Here is a 17,264-nt window from a genome sequence, read left to right as displayed (position 1 = left end):
CCATCAGAAAAGCTCAGGAGAGGAAAAGGAACTTCTTTTGGGCTTCTCTACTGGAAGAGTTCGGTTATCCTTGAAGGAGATTTTTGTATCATAATTCAAGTATCAAGAATCGTCACTTGTCCTTCAGTCTCCATCCCTGACTCAGCGATGATTATATATAATGTTAAAATAGGGGTGTAGGACACTGAACATGAGACTGTAGACTCTTGTCCTATTTTAGAGACACATGCGCTTTGAGAATGGCTTAGCTAGACTGGAAGAACTCACTTCATTACCCACCTTCACTCTGTCTTGTCATTTTGTATTTGTTAATGCCTCAAGAATCTGGTTTATTGCAGTAATCAAAACTACAGGTTGAGAGGGTCTGGCCTTCCCGCCCAGCTTCCCGGTAACTGCCTGTCTATTTCTTAGGGATGCACCTTTAGGCTTATTTCAGTGTACACTGAAGCTGTAGTTCATCTTTCTCTCCCCTGGCCTCCGCCGGGGATAAACTCCTCCATGTGAACAGGCTGTTGGGTGTTGGCTTCAAATAACAGAGGATCAGCCTGTCACTGCTGTGATCTGTATTCTCTGCTTCTCCAGTTGTCTGGAAATCACCTGAGGGTGTCTTCCGCAGGTGACAGCCCTCCAGTGTCTAAGCTCCTTTTCAGAGTGTCCTTAGAATCTTCTTTTGGTTCCTCATCAGGGCACCCAGCCGATCAGCAGAATTCTGTGTCAAGTACAGTGTGGTCTCCTCCACTGGTCTCCATCAAAAGGCCCTTTGTTCCCACCCTTTCCCCCTCGGTCAGGATGTCGCCCACGCCCCAGTGAGAGGTGGAAATTCCTCCATCACACCACCCCTCGGCAGCTCGATAGGACAAGCTCTATAAGCAAACCATCATCAACCAACAGAAGTCTTGCCCGTCTTTATTTTACCTCCAGGAAATAAGCGGGGACTGGCATCACTCACCCAGTACATTCTAAATTGGATTCAGGGGGGGAATCAATTCCTTTGTGAACGTGGATCTAACTTCTTCCCATGTTTGAAGGGAGTTGCTTATGAAATACCATTTTAATAATCGTGAACTTTCATTTTTAGCTTCTGTTTTTGCCCTTCCCCTCACCCCTGGCAGTTATAAAAGATTTTTATGTCCCTTGTCATAAGAAGACTCAGATCCTTGTGTGTAGAATATTTCATATTGTGAGTGACTTTGCACCCCCTGCGCAGTCAAGCACGAAGGTGGTGTGTGTTTAAACATTTTCATCAAGCAAGGGAGCTTGTCGTTGCTTTATTTTAGCAAAACTGGTGTCGCTAAGGGGTGCTGCCAGGCTCCTGGGAGGGTGATGAGAGCCAGAGGTACTTTCCTCTGTTCATCCTGCTGCTTTGCTGCTGTCCCAGGCTTTGTGATAATTACAAAAGCAGCGACAAGCCTACAGCCTTACTTGCCGAGATCAGCCCTTTTCTCCGGAGGAGTATTTAGTCCATTTCAGCCAGGGGCAGGCGTGTCCTATGAACTTCCGAGCTTCCCAGAAGCTAAGTCCAGTTCTGGGAGACTTGGTCAGGTTTAAGGCAAAAATGGGGTCCAGGGGACACAGACAAAGACAAAAGACAGTGAATGAGGAAAAAATAACACAAAAAACAGGAAGGCAAATAACCATCCACTGGTAGACAGATTGACACCTAGCCTGGTTCTCGCTCCTAAGAGAGTCACTTGCTCATTGTTTGCCAGTCATTTGCTCCTTTCTTATTTTAAATATACTTGTTTGTTTATTTTTGAATAGATAACACATCACTGTGTGAAAACTAAAAATTCTAAAATGTTACACGTTGAAATTCTCCCTCCTATCTTGTTCCCCATGCACCCTGGCTCCTTCTGCTCTGCCCCAAGCCAAGTTTCTTTCTTTCCTATGTATTCTTCCAGTTTCTTCTAGCTCCACTTCAAAAGAATAGAAGTCTGGAGGCTTACCTTGCCCTTCATTTTTTTTATCCATTTATCTCGCTGCTCATCCTCACTTTATTTTTTTCTACTTTCCGTCATTCTTTGTTAAAGTAACTCCCTTTCTTTGTGTTTTTTAAACTTTTTTTTAGCTTATGCATACAAGAACTCGGGTGTAGGCCAGAGGTATAGGGGTTGGGGGTGAGAGGATTCACCAGAGACAGAGTGGGGAGCAGAACAGGCAAATCTACTGAAATACACTGCTGAGGGGAGCAGCGGGAGAGACAGGAGAGGTCTGCTGCGCCATGTGGGTCAGCTCCCTGGCTGGGGATCGAAATCATACCACATTGGCTGGAGATGGCCTGACAGCCCTGAGACTCTAACCCTCGCACCACCATAGAGGCCCAGTTAAAGTAACTTCCTTTGAGACCAATGCTCAGTAGTCATTTGTCCTACGCCTGACGCCTGCTCACGTTCTCACGTGTGCTTGTCTTTTTCCCACAGATGAAGTGGAAAATGAGAAATGGTACCTGTCTACAGACTTCCCTTCAACAACCATCAAGACAGAGCCCATCACGGACGAGCCACCCCCAGGACTTGTCCCCTCTGTCACTCTGACCATCACTGCCATCTCTACCCCTTTTGAAAAGGAGGAGTCCCCTCTGGAAATGAACACTGGGGTATACTCAATTTTCTCTCATCCAAACAGATTGGGTCAAAAGATATAGATCCTCATTCTCCAATAAGGCATTTAATATTTTTGCTTTTTTAAAGATTTATTTATTTATGCATACAAGAACTGGGGTATAAGGCATAGGTATGGGTGGTAAGAGGATTCACCAGAGAGAGTGGGGAGCAGAACAGGCAGACTGACTGAAATACACTGCTGAGGGGAGCAGCGCGGAGACAGGAGAGGTCTGCTGTGCCATGTGGGTAGCTCCCTGGCCAGTCAGGGATCGAACTCCTGCTGTAGTGGCTGGCCATAGCTTGATAGTGCTATCTGTAACCCCTGCATCAGCAGGGAGGTCCCTCGTTAATATTTTTAAAATGAGCGGTTGTATATGTTTAAGGAGATATATCAATGTATGACTGGCTGGCTATCTGAAGACAATATTGAAGTGCTGTCAGCATTGATGATATCACTTCCTTTTTTTTAAGGCATTGTCCACAGAATTGGTAATGAATCTGATTTCATTTTCTCTAGAATGCTGCTGCAAATTAAAAAAAACATATCCATGGCTGAAAAATAAAAAGAATTCTTCACTAGCTAAATTTAGCCAGTGGAAAGGAAGATACTAAGGCGATGGAGCAATCCACAGCTCGCCAGGGCTCTTGGGAATGCCACACTTAGCTCTCCTAGGACACTGCTGAGTTGCCCTGACCCAGTCTGGGGATTCCCCACTGACCAGTTCTCACTGTGACACCATGGAAAGCACATGAGACTGGGGCTTTCTTCCTTGCTGTATTCCACATCTACAGCAAGTAGAAGTTTGTTTTACTCTGCCTTCCCTCCAGACCTTTCCCGTCTATGCTGGTGCATCAGACTCATTCTGATACATCCAGATGTTGGTAGGTTTGCGATGTTAGAAACCAGTCCTAGCCATCCTTTGAGTTCAAAGCCTCAGGCTATAAGCGTTGACCCCACTGGCATTCCTTAAGTTGGATTGTCCCCAACAAGGCGTAGTAAGTAGTCTGCTTGTTCAGGACAGGTGACGTGGAAGCAGGTAGGCCCCTAAGGCTTCCCTGCATTCCCCTTTCTCAGTGTTCCACCTGCATGGATGGAGGTGGAAGGGGAGGAAGGCCTGCAGGCAGAGCACATCTGCTGCTCCCCTCTGGAATTCCCTTCTCAGTAGAGCCTGAGTCGATTGGGTTTGGCTTCAACAGTATGTGTTAGTCCTTTTGCTCTGCATGATTTTTTTTTTTAAGATTTATTTATTTATGCATACAAGAGCTTGCGTGCAGGCCAGGGATGTGGGGTATAGGAGGATTCACCAGAGACAGAGCAGGTTGCAGAGCAGACAGAACTGAAATACACTGCTGAGGGGAGCAGCGGGCGAGTCAGCAGAGGTCTGCTGCACCATGTGGGTAGCTCCCTGGGTGGAATTCGAACTCTTGCTGCAGTGGCTGCGGATAGCTTCATAGTGTTGCATCTTAACCCCTTGCCCTACCAGGGAGGCCCCTTGCTCTGCATGATTTTAACTGAGTTGATTTTCAAGTGTTAACTAAGACTCTGCTCCCAGTCTATGGGACAGATACCTTTTTTGTGTTCCTATGGAGCATTTCTTGGTCACGTGTCACGTGGAAGCCTGGCCGGAAGAGTTGCAGCTTGGTTCTCCCACTTCCTACTTGCAGGACACATTGGTGGGAGCCTGTGGGCCTTAAAATTGTGGCTGGGATATTTGATGATAATGTTAATGTCTTATATTACCACTAGTTAGGAATGGAAAGGCCCCTCTCAAAGAAGCAGCTTGTTCTGTGGGGCCTCTGTCAGCTGTGGAGGAGCAGGGCTGCCCCAGGGAAGATAGAGATGACAGCTAGCTAGCTAGCTCTCTGGGCAATCTCTTTCGACTTTATTCTTATTTATTTAATTATTTTTAATTGGGGAAATATTTGGATAACTCCATCAGACATCGCCACCATGGTGCATCCACCACCAAATCACCTGTAGTCCACCACCGTAGTCCCTTATGCTTCTTTCCTGCTATTGGTTTTGAAATTCTGTGTTTGAAATTCTTTCCTTAGATTGATTCCTCATGCCAAACCGTTATTCCGAAGATTAAGCTGGAACCTCATGAAGTGGATCAGTTCCTGAACTTCTCTCCTAAAGAAGGTCTGTCTGCCCTCCCTGCGTTCTCCAGGTGGCCACATGGCAGGGCAGCGATTCGGGAGAAGGGAGATGGCAGGAGTGGGTACTGGGGTTACTGCTGCAATTTAGGCTCCAGTGAAGATAAGGTCTGCTCTCCTCATGCCATCCTGGTGTCCCCAAACTGGAGTGATGGTGGAAACAGACACCCACACGGGCACCTGGTCTATTAGACACAGCCCTAGTGTGAACCCATGGTAAAGTGAATTCACCAGGTGAGCAATACCTGTTTTTTGAAGGTTAGTTTGGGTGACAGTGGCTGTGAGGGGTCTCCTGCCTATGCGTAGTATTCATTCTTGCCATCCATTTAAAATTAAGCCCTACCAGCCCTGAAGCTGTCACACTCTCACTTTATTCTTCCTCTGCATTGATTTCCTTCTGACACCCCCCTCTTGGTTTCCCTCAGACCCCAGTTAGGACTCCTGAACCCAGGCCCCTACACCTCGTGGAAATGAGCTCTCTGCCTTCTTCATCCAGATACCTCTCACCTTTTCTTAATTCTTTGCCCCTTACATCCCTTTTTATTTGCACCTTAGTATAAGTTTAGAAAAAGCTTATCAGCGTGGTCAATAAGTAAGGACAGACATATGCATTTGTTATAGAAAAGTCATGTGCACCATGGTGAACGCTGTCAATAGGCTCTTGGGAAGTGCAACTTTGAGCAAAACAGCCATAAACTAACTGATATAAATAAGAGTTGCTTCCTTCTGCATATTTCTGTTCACCAAGATATCACCAAAGTTCTAATAGAGACCCGAACCACTTGTGATATGAAGCCATCATTTGAATTCATTCACACATTCATTTCTCCTACCCTCTTATTCCAGCTCAGGGTCTCCTGGGGCCACAGCCAAGCCCAGCAGCTCAGGGTACAAGGCAAATAACACCCCTGGACGGGATGCCCTTCCATCTCGGGTTGCATCACCCACACTCATATCACACCCACAAACATACCCACATCACACCCGCACTCACACCCCCTGAACTGGGGCAATCAAGACACACCACTGACGCTCACAAGCACATCTTCGGGGTATGGGAGGGAACAAGAGCACCCAGAAAATAGGAGAACATGCCAATTCCACAGACAGTAGCCTCAGTGACAATCCATTTTTCCTTCTCAACAGCCATATAATGAAACAACGTTGAATGAAGCCATGTTGTTTGAGGACCCGCTATACGTAAAGTGTGGGTGTCACATATGACGCTCTTCTGAAAGCATAGTTTACCTTCTTTGCACCAGAAACGAACTCAGGACTTGATGGATGACAGTTTAATCAGGGCTTTCCTTTGCCTTTCTTTTCGCTAATGAATTGTTTTAAAATGTAAGATCAATGCCTCGGGTCTGTGTCAAGACCTTTCTTTGCAGTGGGTGAGAGGTGTTTGTGCCCTCAGCATTATACACTACTTCACAGCAATTCCCTTCATTTTTATGACACCAGGTGTTACTCTCAAATACGCTTGCTCTTTTATTTATGTTGTGAGATGATTCAGAAAGTGTCATAATTCTAACAGTGAACCCCATGTTGGCTTCAGAATGTGAGATCACTGAGGAGTCATGTTTCCAGAGAAAAGTAAATTGTGGCTCCTCCCTCATTATGCTAGATAAAGAGATCAAGAAATTCAATATTTTTGAATGCATCAGAGCTTCTAGGCAAAGTCACTTGTTGTTCCAGCACTTTCAGTGACCTTGGTGTGGCATTTTAAGTGATATTTAGAAATCTGATACTGAGGTACTGCAGCCCTGTCCTGTGTTCCTTTGTTAGGGCCAAAGGACAGAGGGCAGATCCAGGTTTGCTTCCCTTTTCCTGTCCTGCCACTTCCTTTCTGGGGGGGCATCCCCAAGTTGGAAAGGAGAAAAGGATTAGAGTGATTTGGATGGTGCTGAGTGAAGGGCAGGCCAGCGCTAGGTGCTGTTCGTATTCTCCAGGATTGTAGCAGGCGCCCCTGCTCGCCGAGCCTCGCCTTCTGCTGTGTTTGGGCCCTCGGGGTTTGTGGCTTTGGGGAAGCCTTGGTGAACACTGTCAGGACTCCGCCTTTCCAGCCAAACTCAAATTTAAGGCGCAGGCTTGCCCTCCTCAGCTGCTGGGGCTGCTGGCAGGAGTATTGGCCACAGAGGTATGCAGGGTTGTTTTAGAATCTTCTTGAGCCTGAAGAGTGCTCGTAGATGCACACGAAAGCAACCAGACTCAGTCAGACTCGGCAGAGAAAAAAGAAAATATTTCTAGAGTGAAACAATATGTTAGAGACAGCAAGAAAGGGGAGAGAGAGAGAGAAAGGAGGGAGGAGAAAGAGAAAAAAGAAGAAACCCTGTGAATGGGAGGAGAGCAGAGGAAAGGGGTGTCCAAGAGGGCCGTCTCCTGCAGTCACGTTGGCTATGTGGGCATCTCAGAAGGAGTCACCTCCAAAGGCAGTTCCGGGGCGTCATTTTTCTGAGGTCAGCAGTGGTGACTCAGAAAGGCCCTTCCCGTCTGTGGAAGCTTGGGCAGTGTCTGCTCGAAGAAGACAGGAAGAGACCCAAGGAAGCCTTTTCCCAGTCCCCGTAGTTCAGGCGGGGCAAGCCCAGGTGTGTGAGGCCCCAGATGCTGGTGCCTGAGGGACATAGGCTGGGGCGGGGGGCCTGGAAGAGAGTATATGTGCTCCCCCCGCCCCCAACAGGGCTCTGAGGTGCTCCGGGCCTTTGGAGGAGAAAGCCCCTCCTTGCGCGTTTATCTTCCAGTTCCCACACCCCTGTCTACGGGTAGATTTAGTGTTCTCCGAGTGAGGAATGCCTGGCGTCTTGCCTGTGGACGTTACCACACATTCCTCCCCAGACAAATGAGCTTTTCTCCCAGCAGTTATGGGGAACCACCTCCCCACCTTCCAGGTTTTTCAATTTTTTAATTTTTAAGAGTCTTTTAAAGTACACTATGCATGAAAATGCCTTATAATACAGGCAAACTATAAAAACAGTTTAAAATGAATAATACGGTGAAAAGCTGGGCCAACACGATGGGTCATTCTCTGCCCCAATAACATACCTCTCCGACTAGGTCACAATTTCATTAGTTTCTTGGAGTCTTCTAGTGGTTCTTTGTGCAGATACAAACGTACACAGGAGTCTCTTTATCTTGCTCTGCCTGTTCCATACAAAAGGCGGCGACTTGAACCATTTCCTTTTCTGTTTCTGCTCCTGGAGATCTCTCTGCATCGGGCCTGAAGGCTCCTTGTTCCTTAGCTGGGCCCTGGGGCCGCTTTGTCCAAGTGCCCCCAAGTCCCCCCAAGTACCATGCTGCGCTCTGACGATGGAATCCCCTTCTGTCCTTCAGCCTCCGTGGACCACCTCCATTTACCGCCCACCCCTCCCAGCAGCCACAGCAGCGACTCGGAGGGCAGCCTGAGCCCCAACCCACGGCTGCATCCCTTCGGCCTGCCCCAGACCCACAGCCCAGGCCGCGCAGGGCCGCGGGCCCCCTCTGCGCTCTCCACGTCTCCGCTTCTCACTGCGCCCCACGTGAGTGTCCCTATCCGGGAACCTGAACGCTTTCCCCCATCACTCGGAGCTTCGCCCAGAGTGAGTGCCGCTCAAGGCCACTTATTTTTTTTTTTTTTTTGAGGTAACATTGGTTCACAATGTTGTGTGTGGTTTAGAGGTGTGGGGTCACCCCCTTCAGGTTTTGTTACCACACCCCACCCACCACCAAGGCACCCACAGTCCTCCCACAGTCCACTGGGCCCTATGGCCACTTTGCTGTCCAATTCCCCCTCTAGTCGCCTCAGATCTACAGTCAGATTTCTAGGGTTGTTACTGGTTTGGCTTTACCTGACCCTTTGTCCGGTCTCCTTATTCCACATGTAAGCAACACCCTGGGTATTGGACTTTGTCCTCCTGACTTATTTCACTTGGCATCAATTCCTTCCAGCTCTCTCCTTGTCTCAAATAAGGCCACTTGATTTTTACTCTTGAAAGGGAAGTTTGTGTTTAATGGCAAAATGGGGTGAGACAACAATATCAAAGGACATTTTTTTAAAAACAGCTCTTCTCACCATGTAATTACTCTGTTTGGTTTTTCTGTGCTCACTTGCCATTTTTATTCATGGTTATTTTACACAGGTATAACATAAGGAATAAAAATGTGTTATGTCCTCAAAATTTTATCACAAATATTTACCATGAAGTTAGGTGGTCCTTATGACCTACAACATGGACACAACTTAAATTATTTTTAAATAAAGCAATCTTTGAGGAATTTAAAGCTCCGAGATTAAACGCATTCAAGCCCTTTTATGTCTGTGACACAACTTTTCACTTAGTGGCTCTGATTAGAGGTTATGAGTCATCATTCACTCCACATATATAAAAGGGTGCTATTTTCCAAATAAAAAATATGGTTGGGTAATATACTCCTTATTCTGAAGAGATAATGGAGATTTATGAAGTCTTAAAATTTTTAATCACCCTCATTGAATTTACCAGGGAGTGCAAGTTTCAGTGAAATCAGATGTTTTAAAATTCTCTAGAAATGGTCAGTTAACATCATTTTGAAAATCTGAATTCAGTCTGCTCAGAAAGTTCTAGATCTGTGGCCCTATCCTTACGTATCACTGTTGCTGAGGCCAAGAGAATGAACGCTCCTTTCTCATCGCCACATGACTGCTCCTTTAGTCACTGAAATAGTGTCTGACCTTCCACAGTCAACCCGGGCTTCCTGCGCATGGAGTGGGCCTCCCACGCCACCCCCTGCTCAGCGACAGTCCATGTTTTCCTTTTAGCTGCTGGTGTCAAGCCCTGATAACGCTGCTTGGTGCCAGAGGCCCCCTGGTGTCCCCAGACTGCTGCTTCTGGAACTCCTTACCCACTCTGGGGAGAGCTGCTGCATCTTCAGTTCCTTCTGTCAACACTGCCTTCTGCTTGGAATGCCCTGCTCTCTGCATGCCAACCAGGCCCCCTCAAGGAGGGTCCCCTATCCTCAGCTTCTCTTAGCACACAGACTCATCTTAATGGCTCAGCATTTATTTGCTCCTTCCTTTCATGGGTGTCCGTTCAGCCTCAGTCTCCATCATAAGCTCCTTGGAGAGTCTGTTTTGATCCCTTCATGGCATTTGACATGGAACTGATCGCAGGAGTCACTCGGGTTGTTTAATGATGACAGCACGTCCTCTGAGTTCTCATCCTCTCTGAAGGTGGACCACCTGGGCTGGTGCTGGTGCCAGTGCCCATGAAAAAAGGGCTGCAGGTGTGTCCCTGGAACCCCGGCCACTCAGCAGGAAGTAGAGATAAGAAGGGACTTCCCCTGTGTCTGGGCTTCTTGCAAAATTGCACTTTTAGGAGAAGTCAAAGCTCTTGCCCACAAGCAGCTGTCAGTCCATCCTTTATGACTTAAAGTCACAAAAGCCCTGGGTGTGTGGGTGAGGGACTCCAACCTTTTACTTTTGATGTTTTAGCCACTGGGGTAACCTTCTAGAAATAATGGGAGGAGGTTCCCTTCTCCCCTCCCGCAACCGCTTGATCCTGTAATTACAATCTTTGGCCCACAGCACCCACTCAATGCATCTTCTCCAGCTCTGCTTCCACTTCATAGTAACCCTCTCTTGCACAAAGCAGATGGGCATCCTCTTCTCTCAGTCCCCTGCGAGATGCTGTGCCAGATCCCCTCAGCCCTCGGGAGGCATGTCTCTAGCACGATGCCTTGTCCATCTTTGGCCCTTTTCCTTGATCTGCCCAGAAACTGCAGGGGTCAGGCCCCCTGGTCCTGACAGAGGAGGAGAAGAGGACCCTGATCGCTGAGGGCTATCCCATCCCCACCAAGTTACCCCTAACAAAATCAGAGGAGAAGGCCCTGAAGAAGATCCGGAGGAAAATTAAGAACAAGGTAAGCCCTTTACCTTCCCCCTCCTGTCCTGGTGGCCGGCTTGAGCCTCCCTAGTGGCCAGCTTGTGTCCTGAGGGGCACACGCCTGGGCCCTTCCCTTCCCCCTGGGCAGGAGGAAGACACAGCCCCTGCCTGCCTTCCTTCCTGGTGCCCAAGGTGGTCCACTCAGGGCTGGAAGGAATTCCCGTTTAAATCAATTTCAAAAAATCTTAGCCTGTTAAGTTTCTGTTTCATGATGTACATGGGACTTTCTTTCAGAAGTCATGTGTAAATCGACTAGGAAATAAATATAAATGTATTGCAGGGAAGTTGAAGTTTTCTCTTGGTAGGGGTTTTGGGTTCAGACCACCCGGCAGACCACTGTTCTCTACCTGGGCCCAGCAGCTTCCCCCTGCCAGGCCCCCAGCAAGCAAATCAGGGCTGGGCGGCCCAGGAGTGGGAGAGGGTTAGCAGAGGAGGAGGGAGGGGCAAAGAGAGGAAGAAGAACAGACTTAGATTTCTGTCCTTGTGCAGAGCCAGCAGGGAGTTCATAAGCCCAGGCCTGGCTTATTTTATTTTTTTTATTGTTTTTTAGCAGTTTTCTTTTATTTATTTATTTGTTTGTTTGCTTGTTTGTTTGTTTATTTAGTGTTGCTTTTCTTTTCTTTTTTAAGATTTATTTATTTATTTATACAAGCACTGGGTACAGTCAGAAGCACGGGAGGGCGAGAGAATTCACCAGACCTCGAGCAGGGAGCAGAACAGGCAGACAGATGGAGGACACTGCTGAGGGGAGCAGCGGGCGCAGCAGGAGAGGTCTGAGCGCCATGTGGGACCCTTGCCTGTGGCCGGGGATCAAACTGGTGCTGCGGAAGCTGCGGGCAGCTTCGAAGCCCAGCAGTGCTCAACCGCTGCGCCACTGGGGAGGCCCAAGCCTGGCTTATTTTATACATTATAGCTGAGCCTACTGAGGTCCAGGGAGTTGAAGTCATTTATCAAAGACCATGCAGATGGTTTGTGACCTACGTGTTCTGTCCTGACACCTGACTCATGGTCCTTCCCACTGGGGACCGAATTTGCTGGAAAGTGGGTGAGAACAGAGGCTGGTTGGAAATGGAGCACAGAGAGGTGATTAGTGGATAAGCCGGCAGATGAAAGAAATGGGGAACAGCCTCAAAAGCAAGCAGGGCTCTGTGCTTCTGTGCTCATAGCCCCCACCTTCCACTTCCACGTAACTGGTTTACTGACACAGCTGTAATATCATCCTTCTCCCCCTTCCCCCCACCCCACTTCTGTCTCAGATTTCTGCCCAGGAAAGTAGGAGGAAGAAGAAAGAATACATGGACAGCCTGGAGAAAAAGTAAGCCCCCTGCTGCGCTGGTTGTGCTTATGGGGGAACATTAGAGAAACCTGAGTGGGAACATAATGTTTTTCTTGAGAAGAGATTCAAGTCCTCTTTGGACCCTGTTAGAGCCCTCGGGTTCTCGGCTGTGTCTTACCTGCCACCTACTGGTTTGTACAGGGAAAGGCTTGGAAATATTTTAAGAAATAAAAAGTTCCCTCTGTCATAGTAGGTATCTGTCCCACATGGCCTCTAGCCCACTCCTTGGTAACTTCCTCTTCAACATGTACAAATATGAACATTCATTCGTATTCCTGAAACTCTTCAGAGGAGAGCCACTGTTTTGGTTGAAAGTTGCCCTGCTGATTCATCCTCCCTTGGGCCCTACAGATAGCAAACAAGGAATGAGATAAGTCAGGATGCCCTTCCTTCTTTACTGCCCACTCTCATTTATACTCTAAGGTGAGTGACTTTCCACAGACACACTTCAAGGCATTCTTTGTTCTTCTGGAAAACCTTGAAAATAAGAAGGGCTGTTGGAAAAATATGAGCTCATTATGATTTTTGCATTGGTCTGGAAAATAGTTCCCCAGCTGCCCAAGTCATTTTAAGATGGGAAGAGGTCCCAGGCCCAGAAAAGAGTCTTCATGTGTGTTTGGGGAAAGGAGTACTCAGTGGCTCTAGGCTGGGCTTGGAAGTTGCTTTTGAAAGTTAATGTTTGTATCTCCTGGTTCAGGGACTGGTCACATAGCATTAAGCAGTCCCACCTGGCCCCTCATTTTCCGTAGCGATCAGGGTCAAGAGGTTCTGATAAGAATCTTTTTGTTGCTCTTTGGGGCATGCATGTACCAGCACCCCATTCCTTATCTTGAGAATTTGTGTCTCCCTCAAGCCCATGACTCCTGTCAGTGCTGTGGCCAGAGTACAGTCAGCAGCACACAGGCACCCGGGTAGAGAGGCCCGTGCTGGGCATTGAGGGCAGTAGGGAAGAGGCGAGAGAAAGCGAGGCTGAAACACCCACAACCAAATTTATATTTTCTATATTGAGGCACTTGTTACTCGGTTCTACTTTTCTTTTGTTTCCCTCACTTCATGAGAGTAACTGGTTCCCCATCTTTCCCTGACTCCCCTCTCCCGCCCCGCAAGTTTCTGCCTTAGCATTTGCTCTACTATGAAACTAATTTTCTTCTTTCTCTCTGCAATAGGGTGGAGTCATGTTCAACTGAGAACTTGGAGCTTCGGAAGAAGGTAGAGTCTCTGGAGAACACCAACAGGTAAGCGAGGAGCCAATGGGGCTGCCAGGTAAAGGTTGGGGTGGGGCAGGCCCAGGGCTAGAGGGAAGGTGGGGGAGACAGCATTGGTGATGGACCTGTGCCAGGATGCCCAGGACGGCTGTGCTCTGCCTACCTGTTCCTGCAGGACACGCTTACACATACATGCACGCACATGGAGTTCTTTGCTTTTCCTAAAAGACATGGCATGATGAAGAGGCTGATCCTGACCAAGGCTGAGCTAGAGGGGTTAAGGAAGAAGCGTGGGGGAGTTAGAGTCTCCTGAAAATGATATTAAACTTTAGAGGCAGACAAGGAGGCACTGGTCTCTTTATTGTCACCCAATTTTAGTACGAAATGGTGTTTATTCATGAAAAAAGGAAGAAAATCAAGCTTATTTTTTTACATTACATTAATTACATTAATTAGCTTGTTAAATATTTCAAATCCATTTTTAAAATTAACTATAGAACAGAGGGAGTGAATGAGTTCCTCTCATACATTCTGCACCAGGCACTTACTGTTTTCAGCACTTCACAGATATTATATTATAGGCCTCCCTGCTGGCCAAGGAGCTGACACACATAGGACACAGCAGACCTCTCCTGTTTCACCTGCTGCTCCCCTCAGCAGTGTGTTTCAGTCAATCCACCTGTTCTGCTCCCTACTTTGTCTCTGGTGAATCCTCTCACTCGCACCCTGCACCTCTGGCTTACGCCCCAGTTCTTATGATAAAAATAAATATTTAAAAAGCACAGAGATTATCTTATTTAACCTCCTAACAACCACAAATATAAAGTAATCCTGTTGCTACCCCCATCATATAAAGTGAGTCTCATATAACTGAGTCTCATATAACTGAGACTCACAAAGGTTAGGTGACTAGTCTCAGGTCACACAGTAAACACCAGAGCTGCATTTGGATGCAGGAAGTCTGGTTCTGGAGTCATGTCGAGATTTGTCCCTGGGTCACATGCAAAAGAAAGGGGTGAAGGATTAGGGTTGCAAAGCTGGGGAGGCTCAACCAGAGGTGAGTGTGTTTGTATTTGTGCTTATCTACACTTTAATAAGTGTAGGTATTTGCTCAGGGGGTTCTGTTGCCTTTTATTATTATAGCTGTAACAATTCAAGCAGAGAAAAATTGACTTCTAGGTGAGCAAAATATTAATCATTTTAAGGCTTAACATTAATGCTTAACAATTTTGCAAAATATTAAGAGATCAGGTAAAATCTATTTGTAGGTCATTGATAAGGACTGTCAGTGTGACTCCCGTGTCCTGAATTCTTCGTGGTTTGTTGTTCAAACAGCAGGTTCATCTAGCCATGAGTTAAAACAGTCCCAGGTGGGAACAGCAGCTTTGTGACCACTCTGGGCTTCTCTGCACTTCTGGGACACGTGCCTGCGTAGCGGGTCAAGGGCAGTCACTGCAGTGCGCTGCAGACAGACAGCAGGGGGGCATCACCAGCTCCTCGTGGTCTTGCCAGATCCCCTGAGGCAAAGGAGATGGTTTCTGATACCAAGTTAGGATGCTGGCCTCATGGTTACCTTTGGCTCTGAGTCTCCTGAAGCTTCATCCCTTCTTATCTCCACCTTTACTTCTACCAAGTGGTTCTCCGGGTCCAAGCCCCCCAGCCAGAGTCTCTGTCCTCATCAGCATCCTGAGCTGATTGGCATTCCCTTGCCCATGCTAGCCCGTGTTCATGGGTGGAATAAATCCGGGCTATGGATTGGTGAAAAGGGGAAGAGGAATCTGTTGCGGAGCACGCATCCAGAGTCTGGTCCAGCTCCCTTGTCTAGGACTCGCAGGCCATGTCTTCCCCAGGCCACGTGGGGGCAGCAGAGGCTCAGCGCGGGCACCCGTGTTCTTCCTGGCAAGCTGGTGATTTTCTCTCCTTCACTGACTGCGTGGAGACGTCCCCAGTCATTTAGCTTCCTGGAACCTCCATTCAAAACCAAAAAAATGACGTCAACTGCAAAACAGGAAAGCTTGTTGGTGTTTTCTCCTCCCTTTCACCACGAACCCTTCCCAAACCCTGGACTGTCAGGAGCTTCCACTGTCCCCACCCAGAGGCCTTGGTGACCAGTCCCCCCATTTCTGTTCCCTCTTCAGTTCTTATCCCCGTGGACAACCTCTCTATGGTGGTGATGGCTGACAATTAACTAATCTTCCCACAGATATTATCAGGGGCTCCTAGGGCCCTCACATCCAACACAGCAGATTTATGTGTTTTAACTTGAGAGGTCAAGGAAATACAGGCAGAGAGAGCCGCCCCGGGACAGCAGGGGGAGGGGCCTGCACTCTCCTTCTCTCCCAGGCTTAGGGCACTGCACTAGCCAAAGCCTCTGACCACCTTGCACACCTTGGTGAGCACCTGCCCTGAACTGGCCCTGGGGAGTTTGTGTTTGGGCCATAGGGTGTAGAGAGACTTTAGGGACCCTTTGCTCACACCACACTGTGGCAGTGACTCGGGTGAACCAAGGGCAGGGTTGGGTCCAGGGAGCACACACCTGGGCTGTGTTCCTCCTCTTGCTTCTCGTGTTAGTGCCCTCTGGAGGTAGCGGGGCCCAGATAGTCATGACTGCTGTCTTGGGAGAATGACAGTGGGGTGGGGGACCTTGGATGCCACGTGGCTGGAAAGACAGGTGAGCAAATGAGAGATACAAGGTGTCTCTTTGTATCTCCCCCCTCCTGTGTGTCACCCTTTGGGACTCTTCAATTCGGGTGAAAATGAGTCTTTGGATGATGGGTCAAGTCTGACTCCTTTGACTGGACTGGACTCCTGGTACAGCATTGTATTGTGTCGTGCTCCTAGCACAAGCTACCTCACACAAGTATTCATTTCTAGGGGGAAAACCCCTGGTATCTGAGCCCAGGAAGCTTCAGGAGGGCTGAGACAGGGAGAAGGTGAAATCCTCTTACCCCTTCTCCACCCCCCACCCCCGCCCCAGGAGGCTCTGCAGCAAGAAGGCGCCTTCACACCCCTTGCTAGAGTGAACCTCTAATTGCGAGTCATCAGGAGAAGCGTAATAGGAGTGTGAGGTAGTGTCCCAGGGGCCCTTCTCTGCTCCACCAGGAAATACATTTAACGATGAAGTCCGGGCAAGGCCAGTATGCAGCTGCCAGCAATCTGCATGGCCCTCCCCTGTCTCACTGCTGAGAAATCCTCTCTCGCCCCCACCCCTACCCCTTGTCACCCCACGAGTGATGCTCAGCATGGCCCAGTCCATCATTTCATGACTCAGTTTGCTCCAGGCCCTTATTAGTTTGCCCTCTTGCCTTGCTGGACTGTGAGGCTACACTCTGACCCTCCAGCCGTGATCTGAAATCACAGGAGTTTATACTTGAGGTGTGCTTCAGAGATCATGCTAACTGCCTCACTTTACAGAAGGGAAACAGGCCTGTGATGTTAGGCCATCCAAAGATTTTGAGGTGACACAGGGACAAGAACTCACCACTTGTATACTTGTGCTTACCTTGATTTCTCTTGCTACTAACCTTGTCCATAGGACCGCTGACTTTCTCCAGTGTAAGGCCAACTTTTTTTTTTTTTTAAGATTTATTTATTTTTGCATAGAAGAACTGGGGTGTAAGCCAGAGGTGCAGGCAGTGAGAGGATTCACCAGAGACAGAGCAGGGAACAGAACAAGCAGATCAACTGAAGTACACTGCTGAGGGGAGCAGCAGGGAGACAGAGAGGTCTGCTGTGCCATGTGGATTAGTCCTTGGCCTGGGATCACATTCAGGCTGTTGCAGTGGTAGTGCTGGGACTGGACTTAACCCCTAGGCCACCAGGGAGGCCCTGCAAGGCTAAATTTAGACCTGAACAGAGGCCTGTTCTTGGCCCTCATGTTTTAAAGGACCCTGTGTGTGCTGGCTCCCCTCTGCCCACAGCTGTCTCTGAGATAGAGGGGTCATTGGGCACTGTGGGTCATGTGCCAGTCGGGAGCTTCTCTCTGCCCCTATAGACCATGCCTGGTATCTGGGAATCTAGAATTCCTTGCCCAAAGGGTCTTAGCCTATTTCACAGGCCCGTGTGAAGT

The 17,264-nt window shown here is 48.3% G+C and overlaps 1 protein-coding gene across 1 annotated transcript in view; it reads left to right on the top strand.

Moving 5' to 3' along the window:
- Nucleotides 1-17,264, top strand: part of CREB3L2 (cAMP responsive element binding protein 3 like 2) — a 116,068-nt gene that overhangs the window by 81,639 nt on the left and 17,165 nt on the right. Inside the window, exons 3-8 of the mRNA XM_037514079.2 lie at nt 2,421-2,596; nt 4,659-4,746; nt 8,088-8,272; nt 10,485-10,631; nt 11,911-11,969; nt 13,157-13,225. Of these exons, the coding sequence (XP_037369976.1) occupies nt 2,421-2,596; nt 4,659-4,746; nt 8,088-8,272; nt 10,485-10,631; nt 11,911-11,969; nt 13,157-13,225 (724 nt within the window). The remainder of the gene's footprint in view (nt 1-2,420; nt 2,597-4,658; nt 4,747-8,087; nt 8,273-10,484; nt 10,632-11,910; nt 11,970-13,156; nt 13,226-17,264) is intronic.

Source organism: Talpa occidentalis, unplaced genomic scaffold (genome assembly GCF_014898055.3).
Source record: "Talpa occidentalis isolate TD23 unplaced genomic scaffold, MPIMG_talOcc4v2.1, whole genome shotgun sequence".
NCBI lineage: Eukaryota > Metazoa > Chordata > Mammalia > Eulipotyphla > Talpidae > Talpa > Talpa occidentalis.
Note: the sequence above shows the minus strand (reverse complement) of the source record. Positions and strands in the feature narration are given on the sequence as shown.